The sequence below is a fragment of the Acanthochromis polyacanthus genome, chromosome 3, assembly GCF_021347895.1.
Source record: "Acanthochromis polyacanthus isolate Apoly-LR-REF ecotype Palm Island chromosome 3, KAUST_Apoly_ChrSc, whole genome shotgun sequence".
NCBI lineage: Eukaryota > Metazoa > Chordata > Actinopteri > Pomacentridae > Acanthochromis > Acanthochromis polyacanthus.
The window spans coordinates 4,796,008-4,813,366 of NC_067115.1; the positions used below are offsets into that span (position 1 = coordinate 4,796,008).

The 17,359-nt window shown below is 42.3% G+C and overlaps 1 protein-coding gene across 1 annotated transcript in view; it reads right to left on the bottom strand.

The window, feature by feature from the left end:
- Nucleotides 1–268: 268 nt before the first annotated feature.
- The window catches only part of LOC110961347 (protein ELFN1-like), a 144,386-nt gene continuing 127,295 nt past the window's right edge, over nucleotides 269–17,359 (bottom strand). Inside the window, exons 3-6 of the mRNA XM_022208931.2 lie at nucleotides 8,596–9,357; nucleotides 8,351–8,504; nucleotides 6,679–6,845; nucleotides 269–5,868 (exon numbers count right to left, since the gene is read on the bottom strand). Of these exons, the coding sequence (XP_022064623.1) occupies nucleotides 3,768–5,868; nucleotides 6,679–6,845; nucleotides 8,351–8,504; nucleotides 8,596–8,885 (2,712 nt within the window). The 5' untranslated portion in view covers nucleotides 8,886–9,357 and the 3' untranslated portion in view covers nucleotides 269–3,767. The remainder of the gene's footprint in view (nucleotides 5,869–6,678; nucleotides 6,846–8,350; nucleotides 8,505–8,595; nucleotides 9,358–17,359) is intronic.

Below are 17,359 nucleotides of genomic sequence, written 5' to 3' on the forward strand. Positions count from 1 at the left end.
ATCTAGTTCAACGAAATACACAGTGAATGAGAAAATGTTTTTTTGTGTGTGTGTGTGTGTGTGTGTGTGTGTGTGTGTGTGTGTGTGTGTGTGTGTGTGTGTGTGTGTGTGTGTGTGTGTGTGTGTGTGTGTGTGTGTGAAAGAACGGACTTTGTGAGAATTCAGGTGGAGGTCACCATAAAACGTGTCTGAAGTGTGAAATGAAAAGTCCTCAGATTCTTCTGGCACTTCTGGCATACATGTGATTTCTCCAGGAAAGGAGACAGTAAAAGGAAGGCTATTTTATTGTGCTCATTTTAATTTTTGACAAGAAAATAAAGAAAGAAAGCCTCTGAGAGATCCTATGGTAGAGCGTTCTCCCTTTCTCACTCTCTCTTGCTCCTGAGTCATTCACTAGAAGAATATAACACAAGTTTCCACTGAGGGTTTCCTTGCAGCATGCTCCATTGTCACTTCTGTCTGTTGTCAGTAGGACCTCAGTTTATTTCCACTTTCTAGGCATTGCTGTTTCGAAAACACAGTTTCTTTTCATCACGGTTCAAAGAATAGCAGTGCTGATTAGGGTCACTGTCGACTCCTCGACTCGACCATCGGCTTGTTGTTGCCTCATTCGAGATTAGCTCTGCTACTCTCTGACACATGATAAATTCAGACCATTACTTTCCATAAACAGAATGAAAAACCAAAAACAGTAATTTAATACATCGCTACATTGATATTACTGTTACTCAAAGAATGCTCAAGTGAGGCTTAAGAATCAAGCAATTAGAAAATTGCAGTCAGGAAAGTATAAGTTAAGAAATCTGGATTTTTTTTTTTCATTTTCAAAGCTGCTAAAGTTAAAAAGACGAAAGAAAATCGAATGTTTTTAAGGCTGTTGTTTAGTTAAAGCCACAATCTGGGACGTGTAATGTGGAAACAACCACGGCTCATCGGTTTCCTTTTGTATCAGAGTTGGATTGTTTGCTGCAGAGGAACCACGTCAACGCTGCCGCATTATCAGGAGAGGAAAAAAACAGCCTTTTTAACCACACAAATGAATGTGCTTTTTCAGTGCTACAAACAGCTGTGGTGATTTTACCAACCCATGATTATGGCTTTAACCGGGCTTAATGACTTGAGCATTCTGAACTCATTATAGCAGAGAAAAAAGATTTTATACAGTGTTTCCATTCATCGATGAACTTTTCATTGTTCGCCAGCTCTGTTGTTTCTGTTGTGTCGTTTTCATTGTTGTTTCAAGGTTGGAATCAATTCTGTTTCAAATCAGAAAGCCAAGTAGGTGCAATTCACTCAGTATACACATTTGTAATTACAAATTGTAGTCAACACTGTGAATACCACGAGCATGTTAAATTCGAAATGCGCTGAAGTGAAATCTTGACTCCATCGCTGGTTCACGGTTTTAAATGACTTGTTGTAGCACAGTTCCGTGTAGAATATTCTACAGTATATTATCACATTTTTCTCCTCTGTTCCGCCTCCGGTATATAAATCCTGCAGATATTTCAGATATACACAAAGTCTCTTTTCACCACATGAGTGATACTAATCACATTTCACCATAACCCTTCTCATATAAAAACTCCATTGCCATTACTTCAATAGACGTCTTGAGTGACAGTTTTGGGTTTCCGTGACAAACTGGTCATCTGTGAGCATTGGTGTGGACAATTTTACAGAAAGCCAATAATTCCTTCTTTCTTTTTAAAATCTCTGAAACACAAGTGGCCGTCCGAAGGAAGTTACCTGTCAGAAAAAGGACAGACGACTGTTTGAATTCAGCTCGTTTGTCAGAATCCAGCTGCTGAACAGTACTAACTTCTCAAAGAATACATTCATCTGTGTGTTTTTGTAGTTGTGTGTGCATGAGTACACTTGAGAGTGTGTGTGTGTGTGTGTGTGTGTGTGTGTGTGTGTGTGTGTGTGTGTGTGTATGTAGGTACTAGAGTCTTAGCTGTAAGGGTGATGGTGGGTCAGTGGTTGGGTCCCGGACAGGGCTGTAAGGGTCAATTTACTACCACAGTACTTTGGTCTTAGAAATGATTGGAGGATAGAAGGGGAGCAGTGAGCCAATGGTGGTGGATCGTTTTGTGCAAATTGTTGTTCTGTTTGGCAAACTGAACTGTATTAATGCAAAGGAGAAGAGGTCTGTAAATAGTAGTATTTAAAAGCATTTCAAATACTTCTTAGTGATTTATCAAGTTGGCACAATGGCACCACAGTGGAACCAGAGGAATCCAAAAAAATAAACAAATAAAAAGTAAAAACCTGGGAGATGGGAGAAGGAGGAGAGGAAAAAAATGAATTGTTGATAAAACACAGTGGAGCTACAGTGTATCGGGAAGGAAGCTGAGAGTTTTAGGTCTTTTCCTAAGAGTCGTTTTTTGATTTTGAACAGTGCAGATATGCTTCCCCTGTGGGAATTAAAGACATTCATTTGAAGATTAGAATTTTTAGTTCGATTTCAAAATCAAAAACGTACTATTGTAAGTGAGCAGGTAGGTAACTAACTTGGGATTCTGGTTTCTGAAAAGTCTGAAAGATTTCAAAACCGTGTTGTACAAACAAAACAGTCACCTCTGTTGCAAATATAGAACTTCTCTCTCTCATCTGTACAGCGTTCCCTCTTTAGGAGGATGAGGAGCAGGTGTAGCAGGGGTTCACCAAGAGAAAAGGCGGACTTGTTTTTGGCTCAGCAGAGAGCACATTCCTCTTGGTAGAAAAGGAGAACTCAAATGTCTCGTCCATCGTACTGTTTGTCTCTGTTGGTGTGCACTTCTCAGCTGAGAGGTTCAAAACAGTCAAAAACACAGTCACACGACAGAGCCATGCCATATTCAAATAATAGAGTATTAATGATGAGGATCATAGGAATAATAAGAAGACCAGTAATGATAATAAGAATAATGAATAGTAATAACAACATATCATACTAGGTTTTTTAAATTCTGTATATAAAAACAGTGGTGAGGAGAAGTTGGTACACAGTAGGGCTCTACTATCCCCTTGGTTGATTTGGCACATTAAACTCACTCTCTGGTGAGAGCTACCTACTCATTCTCAGCACAATTAAATATTACTGTTGCCTGGCGACCCATCCAGAATTTATCGTTTTGATGATTTTAATCTCCCGAATCGCAGCGAATTTTTCAAAATGCCTGCGCTAGTGGCTGAATCGCAGGGCGCGATGCTAAAAAAACAACCTCCTCAGCAGAGCAAAGTCTTGATCAAGTCACCGCCGTAACAGTTCTCATGACTCTGGTGGAGTAAATCTGCCGTGGCCAGGTTTGATGAATGTCAGTCTCAGGGCAGATTAAAAACATCGCTGGGCTGTTCAGGATGGGTTGCCCGGCAACATTTAAGGTTTCTATTTTTAACGTTGAATCTTTTTTCTTCATTCAAAACTTAGTACAAATAGCTACATAAGTCTGAGCTATAATTTCCATTACATTACAAAATTAACTCAGTCTCTATAAGTTATGATTTTTGTTGTTCAATATAATATATTAGTTTGGTCCTCCTCCATGTTTTCAGAAGAAAAGGCTTAGTTTGTGTGAAGTATGAGCCAGTGTGTGTGTGTGTGTGTGTGTGTGTGTGCGTGTGTGTGTGTGTTTATACGTATGGGCAATTTGCTTCAGCAGATCCTGTAAGTTATGTGTATTTGTGTGTATTTACAGGTCTTCATTGAATAGGTCTGTATGTGTAGTGGATGCAGTGTTGTTATTTTTCCATCTTCAAAGTGTTTGGGGTCTCCACATGTGCGATCAGGCCTTCTGCTGGGCAGACACACCCTTCCAGTAGTCCAGTATGTCGTGAAGATCTTCATCCTTGGCAAACTGAACCTTTCGCCTCAGTGCGTGTCCGGCTGCCACGTATCCTTCGTCCTCCATGGATGCCTGCCGGTGCCTCTTCCGGTGCAGTTTGAACCTCTCCCACAGCCCCAGGGTTGGGGTGCAGAGGAGCCCTTCCTCCTCCTCGTCTTCCTCGGGGCTGGAGCAGTAGCTGAGGTTGTGGTACTGGGGAGAGAGCGGGTAGTGTGGTGAAAGCTGGGAGTAGGCTAACTCCCGCTGCTTGGCCTGCCTGCTGAGAGTGAGGGGGTCTAACACAGAGGGCTTACGGCCCCCAGGGTGGTGGTGGAGCTCCTGCAAGATCTGGGGGTGGTGCTGCAGCTCCTGCAGATGCTGCTGGGAGCCGGGGTAGGAGTGGCGGTGCTCGTTGTACTGGCGGATTCTCTGGGCTTCAGCTCGTAAGATAGCCGCTGCTGGAGTGATGGTGCGGATGGGCTCTCCTCCCACTCCTCCCCTTTCTCCCCTCTCTCCAGGTGAGGTTCTCTCGATATAGCGGGTTTCAGAGGAGTGGTAGCCTCCCTCTGAGCGGAAGGAGCGAGGGCTCCGGGCAGAGCCAGGAGAGGAGGAGGTGCTGGGTCTTTTTGAGGTTGGAGGAGCCTCCATGCTGTGGTGTCGCTGCAGTGAATGATGGTAGCTTCTTCCCCTCTCTTCTCTTCCTCCTCTCCCTCCTTTATACACCGGGGAGAGGAACTCACCTCCTCTTTCTCCTCTCTCTCCTTGCTCAGACAGAAGCACCAGCTGTGGCTCTGCAGTTGAAACAGCTCCTCCACCTGCAGAAGAAGGGGATTTGATCCCCTGCTGAAAGGAGGTAGACTCAGATTTGAGAGCATCTATACAGTTGTTGATGATCTGGTTAACTTTATCAACTTCTTTAGCGATGGTAGAAATCTCTGCCACTGATCCCTGGGGATTTGCTTGTGGTGACATCTCTCTTTCTCGTTCTCTTTCTCTTTCTCTCTCTCGCTCTCTCTCCCTTTCAATGCCGGAGCCTCTGACCTCCATGTAGTTAAGTTTAGTAGGTTTGTGCGCCGGTGTTTCGATCACCTCCTGAAGCTTGTATGGATCTATCTCACCACCCTGAGGCAAGTAAGGCATTCTGGACAGACTGTCCCCACCGGCTAGCTTCTGAGAAACAGATCCTCCACTCCCTCCCTCAATATCTCCTTCTCCACCGTACTTGAGCTCTATCAAAGTCCTCTGGATTCTGCTCATCTTCCTCTCCTTCTCCTCCATGAGCCTTTTCCTCCTCAGGCAGTGGACAACAAGGCCAAGGAAGAGCAGCATGCCAAACAGACAGCCCAGAATAGTCATAATGTAGTGGGTGGCAGACGACTGATTGGCTATCCTCTCAGCTCCAGCTCTGCGGCCAGTTGAGATGGTCAGACAGGTGTGGTTGAAGCGCAGGGAGTTTCGTATAGAAGCCACACAGTATGTGTAGTCAGTGTTAGGCTTTAAGTCCTTTAGCGCAACATCTTCTGTCTGTTTTTTCAGATTCTGGATATCTGTGTAGAAACTGTTGTTATAAAGCATCAGAATGTACATTTTCCTGTACGGATGAGGAATCTGAACCGTGATCACAGCGCTGGAATGTAGCACCTGCTTTAATATCATGATCGGTTTGGCATCGGGGAACGGGCTCAAGCTGATCACCTCATCAGGAGGGGTCCCGGAAGCACAGTCGTCCAGTCCACAGGGAGAGGCAAAGTCTGGGGACTGGGTGGTGGAGTCAAAGACGTCGATGTGTGTCACGCTACTGCCATCGTCTGTACATACGAGACTGAGCACGTGCAGAGCGTTGCGCTGGGTAGGCATGCGGGGGTTTTGGCTCAGAAGGTTATAGCCGGAGAACCCTTGAGGGGAGTCACACACCATCCGCTCACTGGTCCTGTTGGGGAAGGCTGAGAGCCAGCGCAGGAAACCCAGCAGCTCACAGGAGCAGTTGAAGGGGTTTGTGTACAGTTCACAGGTGGTCAGCTTGGAGAGTCCAGAGAACAAACTGCCGTCCAACACCTGGATCCTGGAAAAAGGCAGAGAAAATAAGAGATTTTTAGTGGAAACTTTCACTCTGTCATCTGTCAAATTAAATGCACTCGCTCCTCACTCTTCTAAAACTTCAGTTTATGGTCATAAACATCTCCCACAATCGCTTTCAACCAGCCCCACAGAACAGTTAAACTTGTTTCATTTGGCGCTATATATTTTGGCCAAGAGATCAATACCAATTATGCTACCAATAGTAAGAACAAGACAGTTATTTCCACTGAGAAAGAAAGAGGATGGCTTGTTGCAGTATTGCATTGTGATCTGCTGAGGATACCGTTAGTGAGAAAACTAGGATTGTCTGAACTTTCCCTGTGAATCTGCACATCAGTACGAATCAGTAAATTTAGAAAGCAGCCATTGATCTGTGATTTTGGGGTGATGACACCAAGCCTGACCTTTAACCAGTGTGTTTTTGACTCATTTATGAAATTTTACAGTATTATTCGCTCTAGCTCCAGGGCGGATGTGCTGGGAATGTTTGATTTTGTTTTCTTCCTCTGGCCAGTTACTGTCCTACAACAACAAATCACAAAATATGAACCCAGACAGAATGCCAGATTGTTAGCACTGATTACAATGGATTCATCTCTACATTTTTTATTCTTTATAATGGTTCGTTCATATGCACAGTATAATTTCCCAAAGCCCAAGGTAGCATTTTAAAATGCTTCTTATTTTCCAACTAACAATTTGGAAACCCAAATATATTATATTTTAAGGAGATTTATCTGGCAAATCCAATTTTCTCTCTCTCATCAGTGCACACACAGACTCAGACCAGCACCTGTTCATAGAGAGGTCTATATTCTCTATGTTGGGACACTCCCAGAAGGTGTTGGGTGCAACAGTCTCGATGAGGTTGGCTTGCAGGTAGAGGTACTGCAGCTTGCCCAGGCCTCGCAGCATCCCCTCTGTCAGGTTCCTCAACTTGTTAAAGCCCATCTGGAGAACCTGGGGGAGACAAAGACAAGTGGGATTATCCTAATCTCTGAAGAGCCAGTCGGTGCCAGGCATCACTCACTACAAGCTGGAAACATACAGAACAAACAGATGACGGTTCAGTACAGTTCGTGTTTCACATGGTGATCTAAGCCTCTGTGCTGCGCTGAGTTTACTCAGATCTTTCTCGTTCACATGTTACCTCCTGGCATGGCTCCAGCAGCTGTGTAACAATGCCAGCTCATTATGGCTGCCATCAGCTCGGTTTGGTGAAACACTTTGCCTGAATGTCTCTGGAAGCTATGATAAACAGGTGTTGTCTTTCTCGTGTGTCTGCGTGTCCATCTGTGCACGTAATGCTGGAAGAGTATGGATCCTTTAACTGAGTTAAAGTTTACTTTTTTAAACTACATTTTTGACACAGTTTAAAAATACTCCCTGTCATTACTGTTTCAAGTCCTTCATTCATAGTTCCACAAGAATAAAAGCAAAGATCAGCGGAGTACAATGAAATATTTAAAAAAAAGGGCTCAGGATGTTTTAGTATTGATTCTTAATTTCTTTTATTTTACAGAGAAAATAACGTCTAAGCGTAAATAGACCCTAAATACAAGATTATTATCAATATCTTTTAAACATGTCTTTGTTTAATTAAAGATTGAGTAAACAAGGTCATGCATTTTTCTTTCAAAACTGGTTGATGCCAACAAGTATCAATATCCAGTGTTAAGTATGTAGTACTTTATAAACAGTAAATGGATTTTTAGTCTCCCAGTGCATTAATGTGGGTACAGCAGTTTTACTTTGCACCTGTTTGAACCTGAGCTAATATTAACCACACTGAGCAGGAGCAACATTAAAACCACTGACATGTGAATGGTCATGATTGTCTCGTTACACTGCAATGATCTGCTCCCAAACTTTGTGTCCTGGCATTTATGAGGACTTTACTTTGACGTGTACTTAAAGATTGCTGAAGAGCGAGCACACCTGCCCCAACATCAGCCTCACCGCGCCTCACAAACAAATCAGTGCTAACTTGACGAACATGACAAAAAACCTGAGGCCTTAATGCAGCCTCTAAATTCTCCAGATCCAAATCTGATTTAGCACCTATGGGATGAACAAATCTAGTCAATGAAGCTTCCACTACTGTCAACATCCCAGTGCCAGATGCTATAGGACATCCCCAGAGGTTCTGTGTCCATGACCTGACTGGTCAGAGCTGCTTTGGAGGCATGAGGGGGTCCTGCACAGTGTCAGGCAGGTGATTTTCATTTTGTGACATTTTGGTGTATACTCTGAGTGTTCACTGTGTAATCACTTGGACATTATTTTATGCTGGACAAATGTTTAGCATGTAAAACTCTGCATATACTCTAACTCCACCCAACATTTTACATTCTGCCCCAAAGTTGTACCTATGAAAGTGCATACTGTTATTTCCCTTCATAGCATATATTTGCATTCATGACTGTGCGTTTGTGTGTGTCAATGATCCTGATGCCATCACTCACCTGCAGGTTGAATTGTGCTGAGAACGCTCCATCATCCACATAGCTGATATCGTTCTTGGTGAGGTTCAGATAGGTGAGGTTGCCAAAGCGACTGAGTGAAGAATAATGCACCGACCGTATCTTGTTCTCGTTCAGCCTCAGATCCACAATAGTGCTGTGGAGAGATGTGTGTCAGGTGTGTGGATTGTTTGGCGAATTGCCACAACAATGTGGAAATAGCTCACTTTCATTCTAAGTTTTCTTACCTGTTTATGTGGGAGGGGATGGCCTCATAGGGAGGCTGGTTCATGCTGCAGATCGCCAGCCACACGAAGCCTTTCTCCCCTTCGATAAGCCAGCAGTCAGCTGTTACCATTGGCAACCGCATTATTGACAGGAGGGCAAGCCAACAGAGGAAGGAGCTGGCTGTGGACAAGACCGCTGATGAAGAGCCTCCAGTCGTGTTATGTCTCTGCCGTCCCTGTCCTGTGCTCTGGGCCATTGGGGATGTCATCGCAGGATCCATTGGAGAAAACCGACCAGAGGTGCCCGCCATCTAACATTTACTCATCTTGGCTAGAGCCATTGGAAAGGCAGTGAGGGTGTGTTTTCTATGGTAATATTTTAGAGTGCAGTGACTTGTTTTTTCTACAGATTTGTGTTGTTGTGACTGTTGTGGTTACAGTCACAGCATGGAGAAGGTTCCTGCTGTCTCTCCTTAGCTTCTCCCGTATACCCAAAATTCAATTTTGTGTTAACATGAAGAATTCAGAATTTAGCGAAATAGAAATGAGTGCAGGACGTATCACTTCATTGGCAGTATGCGTGGCTCGGTAAACTGTATCGAATGTTTAATTAGGGGGTCACATTTGATTTGTGATGTATAAATTGGCAAGTGGAAGTCGTCCCGGTGCCAGGTTGGCTGGTGCTCATGTCTTCTGTGGCCATCTGCATCTCTGATTGGACAAGCACCTCTTTTCTTTCGTCCTCATTGCTTGCCGCTCTGTACTTGGTGTGAGAACTCGTCCCTGGAGGGAAACGCAGAGAGAGAGATGGGAAGAGGGTGTTAGGAAGGGATCGCTAATGAAACAGTGGTTTATTTGTGAGTTGCAACAAACACAACCCTGTTACCAGCATGATGAGATAGAGGTGGTTATTTCTTCTTATGTAACAGTCTGACACGCACACACACACACACACACACACACGCACACACACACACACATTTATGCATGCTCAGGCACATTTTTTAGACTCAGAAGACGTTTCTTGACAAGACCAATTAGTGCACACCCTAGTGCAGATACACAACAATCACCTGCAGATCTTAAACACAGTTTGTTGCTGCTGTAAACACACACACACACACACACACACACACATACACACATTTTCTGCTGCTCCATTAGCCTCAGGGCCTCGATAGGCCTTGGCTAAGAATGGCCATGGCTCTGATACTGTATCTAATTAATTAATCTGCTCCAAATAAAACACTTCCTGGGAAAAACAGCTGATGTACGATGGAACGGGAGAGACAGAGGGAGGCGGGAAAATGAAAGAGGCTCGCAGAGAGCTGTGGTGAGCAGGAGGAAGAAAAAAGCGAGTGCAAGTGAGAGGTGAAGAAAGATGCTTGTGGGAGGGGAGAGAGGTGGCGAGATGGAACAAAGAGTGAGGGAGAGGGAGGAACAAGGTCGTCAGAGAAGGAGGCAGAGATTCTGTGAGAAAAAGAGGAGGTTGGGAGGAGATAGAGATGTGGAGTGGCTCTCTGTCTGTCTGTCTGTCTGTCTGTCTGTCTGGGGAATTTGCTCGAACAGTGGCTCGCTCTTCTCTGTGAGAGCTTGTTTCTCAGCTGGAAGAGCAATAAACATGGAAGTGACATCATGGAAGTGAAGGAGAAGGAATGGGAAGCAGTGAAAGGTGCAGCCCTCCTGACAAGCATCTTTTGGCTGCTGTTCCCTCTCTATTGATTACCGATGAATAGCGAAGCAGAGAGGTGCTGATGTGCCACCTCTAATCTGAGAAGGAGGGCGAATGAGAGCAACACTTTGTGAGAACGGGACAAAGCTCCGCTGAACTTTTCGGTGTCCTTTCAGGGCGCTAAAGTCCGCCAACTTGTGTATCCTCTGTGCTTCCATCTCAGTTATCTTTTCATTATTTGGTCTTCTTACAGAACTGGAATATGTTCCTGGGATTTACCAAGTATCTACTGCAGATCTGAATATTAGAAACTGATCACAATGTTGACTTTCTGAATCGCAAGCAGTTTGGGTTTTTTTTTTTTTTTTTTCGGTTTTGTCACATTTTTCTTCACTGTGGTCTTTTTTTCATTGCAATAAAGTCCTGCACCTCTAGACCAACAACTGTGATTAGAATTAGAGAGAACTCAGAAATGTAACATGACTCAGTGAAAAAGCCATAAAAAAATTGTTTGATTAAAAAAAAAACCTGGGATCAACACGTACAACAACTACTGGTGTTGAACTATTTACATTTTCAGTCACCAAAGCATAATTCAGTTTTTGGTTGTAACTAATATGTTACAAATTTCAGAATGAGACATATAGAATTAAGAGATTTTTGATTAAATATCACAGCTTTAATTATAGATTTGGTTGTGTTTTCTGACAAGAAGGGAAAAATGCTTAAAAAATCCAGCAACTCTTTGGGTTTTCACAGTTTCTGGCTCTGCTAAATTCTGTAATTTTGGCCCTTTTTTTATTTTTATTTTTTGTTATATCACAATTTTGAAATTTGCCAGTGGGTTTTGGAGTTCAGAGGGCTACAGAACACTGAGCCATTCTCATTTGTCATCATGAAAGCACTGAGAGAGTGGAGGTCAGGGTTGTGGATGCAGGAAACCGACTATAACCGCAAACTCCACTAACCTTAACCAAATCCTTTTATCAGATATTTCGTTTTTATTAACCGTAAGCGGTACTGGGCCGGACCCTGCTGGGGTCTGTCTGTGTGGAGTTTGCATGTTCTCCCTGTGCCTGCGTGGGTTTTCTCTAGGTGCTCCAGCTTCCTCCCACAGTCACAAGTATGTATTTGCCAAACAGATATTTTTTTTTTTTTTACATGTGTTATGTAATGTATTTAGCAGTATTATTCCTAACTACAAGCCAGCGACTGTTTAAATATATCATTCGGGATTGATAGCTACCCTTTATATTACTGTGATGTCTTCATGTTGCTGTATGTTCTAAAACTACACATGAGCTATAGGTTGCACGTGGAAGTAATGCACATTAAACTCCCGTTCATCCAGATGCTGCATCAGATGGCAGGACAGTGTTTAAGTGCTCACTTTAAGTAACATATGTTGCCCCTCGCTCACCTCAGTTACCCCATAATATGTCACTTTACGTAACTGCTTTCCACCAGCACCATCCAGCCATACAGATGTCAGGTGCTCCGACAAAGTGGCTCTAGGTGCGAGTGTTTGATTTGATTTGATTTGATTTATTTGGATCCCCATTAGCTATGGCAATGCCAAAGCTGTTCTTCCTGGGGTCCATACAACATCTTTACAATGTGTCAATGCAGTTGCATTATTTACAATACAATCCATATACAAATGCAACATAAAACAAAAAAATACCAAAAAAATACACAACAATACACAGACAATACAAGACCGCTCCCAGGTCAGCAGTGATATATAAAATTTACATATCATATCTACACAGATCTACATATATTATGTATATTGGTCACACAAAACTCAAATTTCTTTTGCCCTTAGATATTACACCCAACGCCATTGAAGCACAAACCCCGATTTTAACCCGATTTAACAATTAAATTTAAATCAGGTTTGACAGTCACCCATTCTTTTACTATTTATCTCGCTAGAACTATTTCTGTTGCAAAGGTGCAATTTTAAGTAATACTTGTACTTCCAATTGACCTATATTAAGTCACTATTGTACACAGATGTTTCTTGAGTGTGGTTGCTTCTTTTCTCTTTGTGTGTTAGCTCTGTGGTGCACCTGTCCAGAGTGTAGCCTGACTTTAGTGACTTTGGATGAAGGGATACTGTGGCTAAAAAAAGCTATTGCTCTCAGTCATCCAATGCTAACTTTCTTGTCTGGTGGTAAAGTCAGATTAGGGAGGCCAGAGATATCCACTAGGGGTATGTATAACAATTCCTGTAACTGTATATTAATTATCCTGTCCCTTTGTAAATTCAAGTGCTTCACTATACCAGGTGTGTTGAACTTATTTTAGTTCAGGGGCCACATTCAGCTCAATTTGATCTCAAGTGGGCTGAACAAATAAAATTATAACATAACAGCCAATAAATAACCACAATTCCAAAGTTTTCCTTTGTTTTAGTGCTAAAAAGGTCACATATAAATAACTGTCTTCTTTTACAAAACATTATCAACACCCTGAGATTTCTTAAGAGAAATAAATTCAATTTCAGCAGTATTATGCCTCAGTTTATCATTTACACATTACAACTTACAGATCACAGAGAGTCTACAAAGGAACACAACACTCAGTCACAGTGAATGATGCAGAACTTTACTTTATGATCAAAACTACAAAAGTGAGAAAGAAAAGGACAAAAAATGAGACAAATGACGGAACAAAACAAAAAAAAAATGGACAAAAAATTACCAAATGACAAAAAATAATGAACAAATGGCAAAAGCCAGAAACAAAACGATTAAAAAATAGACAACATAAGCAAGACAAAAACACTTTGTAAAACAACAAACAAAGCAAAACACAAAGTGACAAAAATAAGACAAAAAGGAAACACAAAACAACAAAAACAAAACAACAGAAACATCAGACAAACGACAAAAGCCAGACAAAGTCAGACAAAAAAACAACAAAAACTTGATGTAATATTACAAAAATGAGACACAAAATGACAAAAGAACAACGAGAAATCTAGTATTTTACTTTGTAATCAAAACAGCTTGTCATGGTCTAGAAATGTTTTTAAATTTATTGTTTTAGATATTTACAATTTGCAGTTAATGTCTTCTCTGTCATTTTTACAAAGTCATCCCAGGGGCCAGACTGGACCCTCTGACGGGCCGCTTTTGGCCTGCGGGCCACATGTTTGACACACCTGATCTATAACAGTGTCAGAAAATAGTGAAAAATACTTGTAACAGCTTTCCATGTACACATGAGAAGCCCTTAAGTTTCTAGCTTGGTTTTTCTCACCAATCTAAAATCCCTAAATACTGAGTTCATTAACATAAGCAACAAGGAAACATTTTAAAGAAGAAATAGAAATGTTTGTCCTTGGCTGTAAAATAGAAAAATCTAATTCTTGACTTGGAAAACATTTGCCCACAAGTTTTCAATTAATTTTAAAGTCAGTGCACCTCAAATATCCACAGTCCTTATCCTCCTCATATAAGTAATAAAAGTACTAAATGGCAATATAAGAAGAAAAGTAATTTTTTTAGCATTTTGCGGTATTCAGACGTAGTCTATTAATGATGCATTCACTTCATTCTCATAAGTGATGGCATATCACTTTTAATAAATGAAAAGGTTTGTACTGACATCGTCCCTGTTCATTCCCATCGCTCATCAGTCAGCTGGCCTTTTGGGAATCTCTTTTAAATGCAGATAAAAACAACACTGACATTTTTTCTTTTTTTAACGCACCACCCCTGTCTAGACAAATATATTGAACTACACATGATACTGTTGGGCACGGCTACGTTCCAGGGTTGGATTTTATATCATCAGATTTATTTCAAATGTCACTGTGATTCTGAATGAGCGTCTCTTACTTCTGGAACAAAACCCAGAAGTCCCAGTTTCATCTCAGCGCTCTATCTATCTAAATGTCACAAATGTATGCTGGCATATAGGTGAATGTTTGTGGGTGTGTACGCACACGCAGAGGCTTTTCCCACCCAGTCAGCACAATCTATAATTGATGGTGAGACTTCCTCCCACAGAGCATGAGACAAACTACCCAGTTAGACCACCAGAGAAAGGGTAGGAGCAGCTGCCAGCGACACACACAGACACACAGACACACATATGCGCAGGAAACGTCCGTTTTGCTGACCAAGGGTTAAGCTCGGGTAAACAAACTGTTGAGAGTGAAGAGCATGGCGGTGTAGCAGAGGATGCAGAGCAGGCAGGGGGACCAAACGGTTTAGTTAAGATGCAGAGATGGCTGATTTGTGCTTGACCTCTTTTTGTACCGAAGTAAGTGATGTCGGATGGAGGAGAGCAGGGCAGCAGAGAGTGATACAGTAGCAGTTACCGTCTTGCCTTTTGTAGTAAATACACTTGTAGTAGCTAACCTGAGATACGCAGAAGGAACATCTAAAGAGTGTGTCGGCCTCTTTTCCATTTTGCATCATTCATCGTCTTGCCCGACCTCGCTCGTGCTCTCCGTACACACACCCGGCTGTGGAATACTCCAGCACTCAGCATCATGACCGCCTCACTCTCCAGTCATGTCACACTCAAAGATTCATAGGGTGCAAACCGCCATATGGAGAAAGACTGAGGCGGACTCTAACCTTGCTTTGCAGAAAGAGTGACTGCTATGGCGTCATGGCTGCGGTAATTAAACAGATTGTCTAGATGTGCATGTTTTCTGAAAAAAAAAAAGTAAGAGAAAAAACATGTGCAGGGAAAAACTAAGAGAGCGCTAAAAACAGGGCTTTGTGACGGTACTTTGATACACACAGACAGCCGTGCATCACCTTTCTCACACACTCTGCCACACAGCAGGGCTCTGAGCCTCATGACAGGATTGAGACACATACTCAAAAACAGCTAAAAAGACAAAAAATACAGGAAGTCCAGTGTCTTTTTATTTAAATGTGTTAAAACTTTGTATAACCGGGAGTCTTCGTAGAAACTCGTTGATAGAGTGTGAAGCAGCACCTTGTCACTGGTAAGTGAAACCGGTTCACAAAACTGTTCAGAATCATAAGACAGACTAGAAAGTTTGAAGCTTTCCGAACAGAAAACAGCCTCTCCATTGTATTTCTGAAAGTCGATTCTCCTCTCAGACCTCTCTGTGTCATAGAATTATCCAACAACAGCAGAAAAAGCTCCACAGTATGACTCAGAGAGGTCTGCGAGGAGAGTCAGGCATGAAAAGTACAATGAAGATGTATCCTGCTTAGGAAGGTAAATCTAGTCTTTTTACTTCTGCCAAGAAAACTGTGTCTTTAGTCCTGTATGTTTGATACTTAGCACATTAAAGAGACATCTGGTTGAAGGTTAGCCCATGGGCCAAAGAGAAAGAGCTTAGTCCTTGGTGCAGATCCAGGAGTGATTTTAATTAATGCTCTTATTTGCGTGAATCAGATGCGTGTATTTAGAGTTTGCCAATCACATAAGCATTCTAAAGCAGATCCAGAGGGAGGTTTGCCTATTAGATTTGCCTTTTCTTTTATTAAAATACCATACTAAGATTAGAGGATTGTGCAGCTTTGGCTGAGGTATTCACTGCGCTGGTGCCCTCTGATTTGCTGTCGATTACCGTCACTTGATGTTTTTCATAACTGGGCCCCATTTTTAATCAAATTTTAAGAGCTTGTGCAAACTATTTGCTGATATATAGGAAAAAGGTGGTCTCGCATAGCCATACCTATTTCCACAGCGCTGTGTCAACGCTGGAAAATTGTCTGGCTGCACTTCATTATCATTCTGCTCTGACTTGTTTGTATTTGTTTAAACCAATTAAAATGGTCTTAAACGGATGTTTTGGTGGAACATTTGCATGCGAGGAGGCAAGTGCCGTCATTAAAATGGATAATTCCCCACAAAACGGCACAAACAGCGTAAAAGATGCATGTCACTGTATGATGTGGCTTCTCTTGATTAACAGAAGCAAACATAATTCGATAGTTGGTGCCCTAGTGGTGAAGCCTGCTTAGGGTTCTGCTCTGGAAGAGCTCACCAGACTCATTAAAATCACAGATAATTAGCGAGCAGTGTGCGGCTCTTGTAGATTTCTATTAGACTGATATCACAGAAGCTCTTGTGAAGTTGTGCATGCCACTGACAGAGTGATATGTGTCAAATCAACTCCTGCTGATAATGCCCATGTAAGACGATGGGTCAGCATCATCCATCTGAGTTTTTAAAGACTTACTCTGGGTCTCTCAGGTGTGTTCACAAATCATTTTGGTCCTGCAGCTGTATGCAGGTGGGATTCATGCTGTAATTGATGCTTGGAGGCTGTTTCTCATATTGGTTTTGAAAATGGCAACACAGAGACAGTGAAAGGAGAAGAATGCTGGTGAAATATGCCACAGAAATAATCGCTTACACCTGCAGTCTACATCCGGTGAGACACAGTAAGAGATGAGTGACACCAGTAAAAAGTCTAGGGAAAGGAAAAGAAATATTCAGCCAATAACTAGATGCGTTGTATACATTTTGGATTATTTAAACCATGTCGTTTGAAGTTCCGGTATAGATGAAATGCTAGCAATAATCTCTCACTGCACAGGAAAATGGTGTTGACACAACTGAAGTAGCTATCATAACATTGAACCAGGATGTGAGGGTCTGTAAACTGTGATAAATCTCTATCACAGACCATCTGAGTCATAATTTTCCCTTTCGTCTGGCGTTTTCACTCTAAAACACTCAAAAACAGTCCAACCACACACCCTGCTTATTCATGCAGGTGGCTAATCAGACCATGTGGCAGCAATGCAATGCAGAACGTCGTGCAGGTCAGGAGCTTCACTTAAAGTCCACATCAAACATCAGAATGGGGAGAAAATGCGATCTCAGCGACTGTGATTTGATTGTGGGTGACAGACAGGCTGGTATGAGTGTTTGTGATCAGATTTTCATCACAACAGTCTCTGGAGTTTAATCAGAGTGGTGGCTCTGCAGAGAGAAATGCCTGGTTGATGAGAGAGGTCAGAGGAGGATGGGCAGACTGGTTGGAGCTGACAGATATTAACTACAGCGGTGCTGAGCAGGAAAGCATCTCAGAATACACAAGTCCAGCCTTGAGACGGTGAGGCTACAGCAGCACATCGGGTTCCATCCCAGTCAACCAAG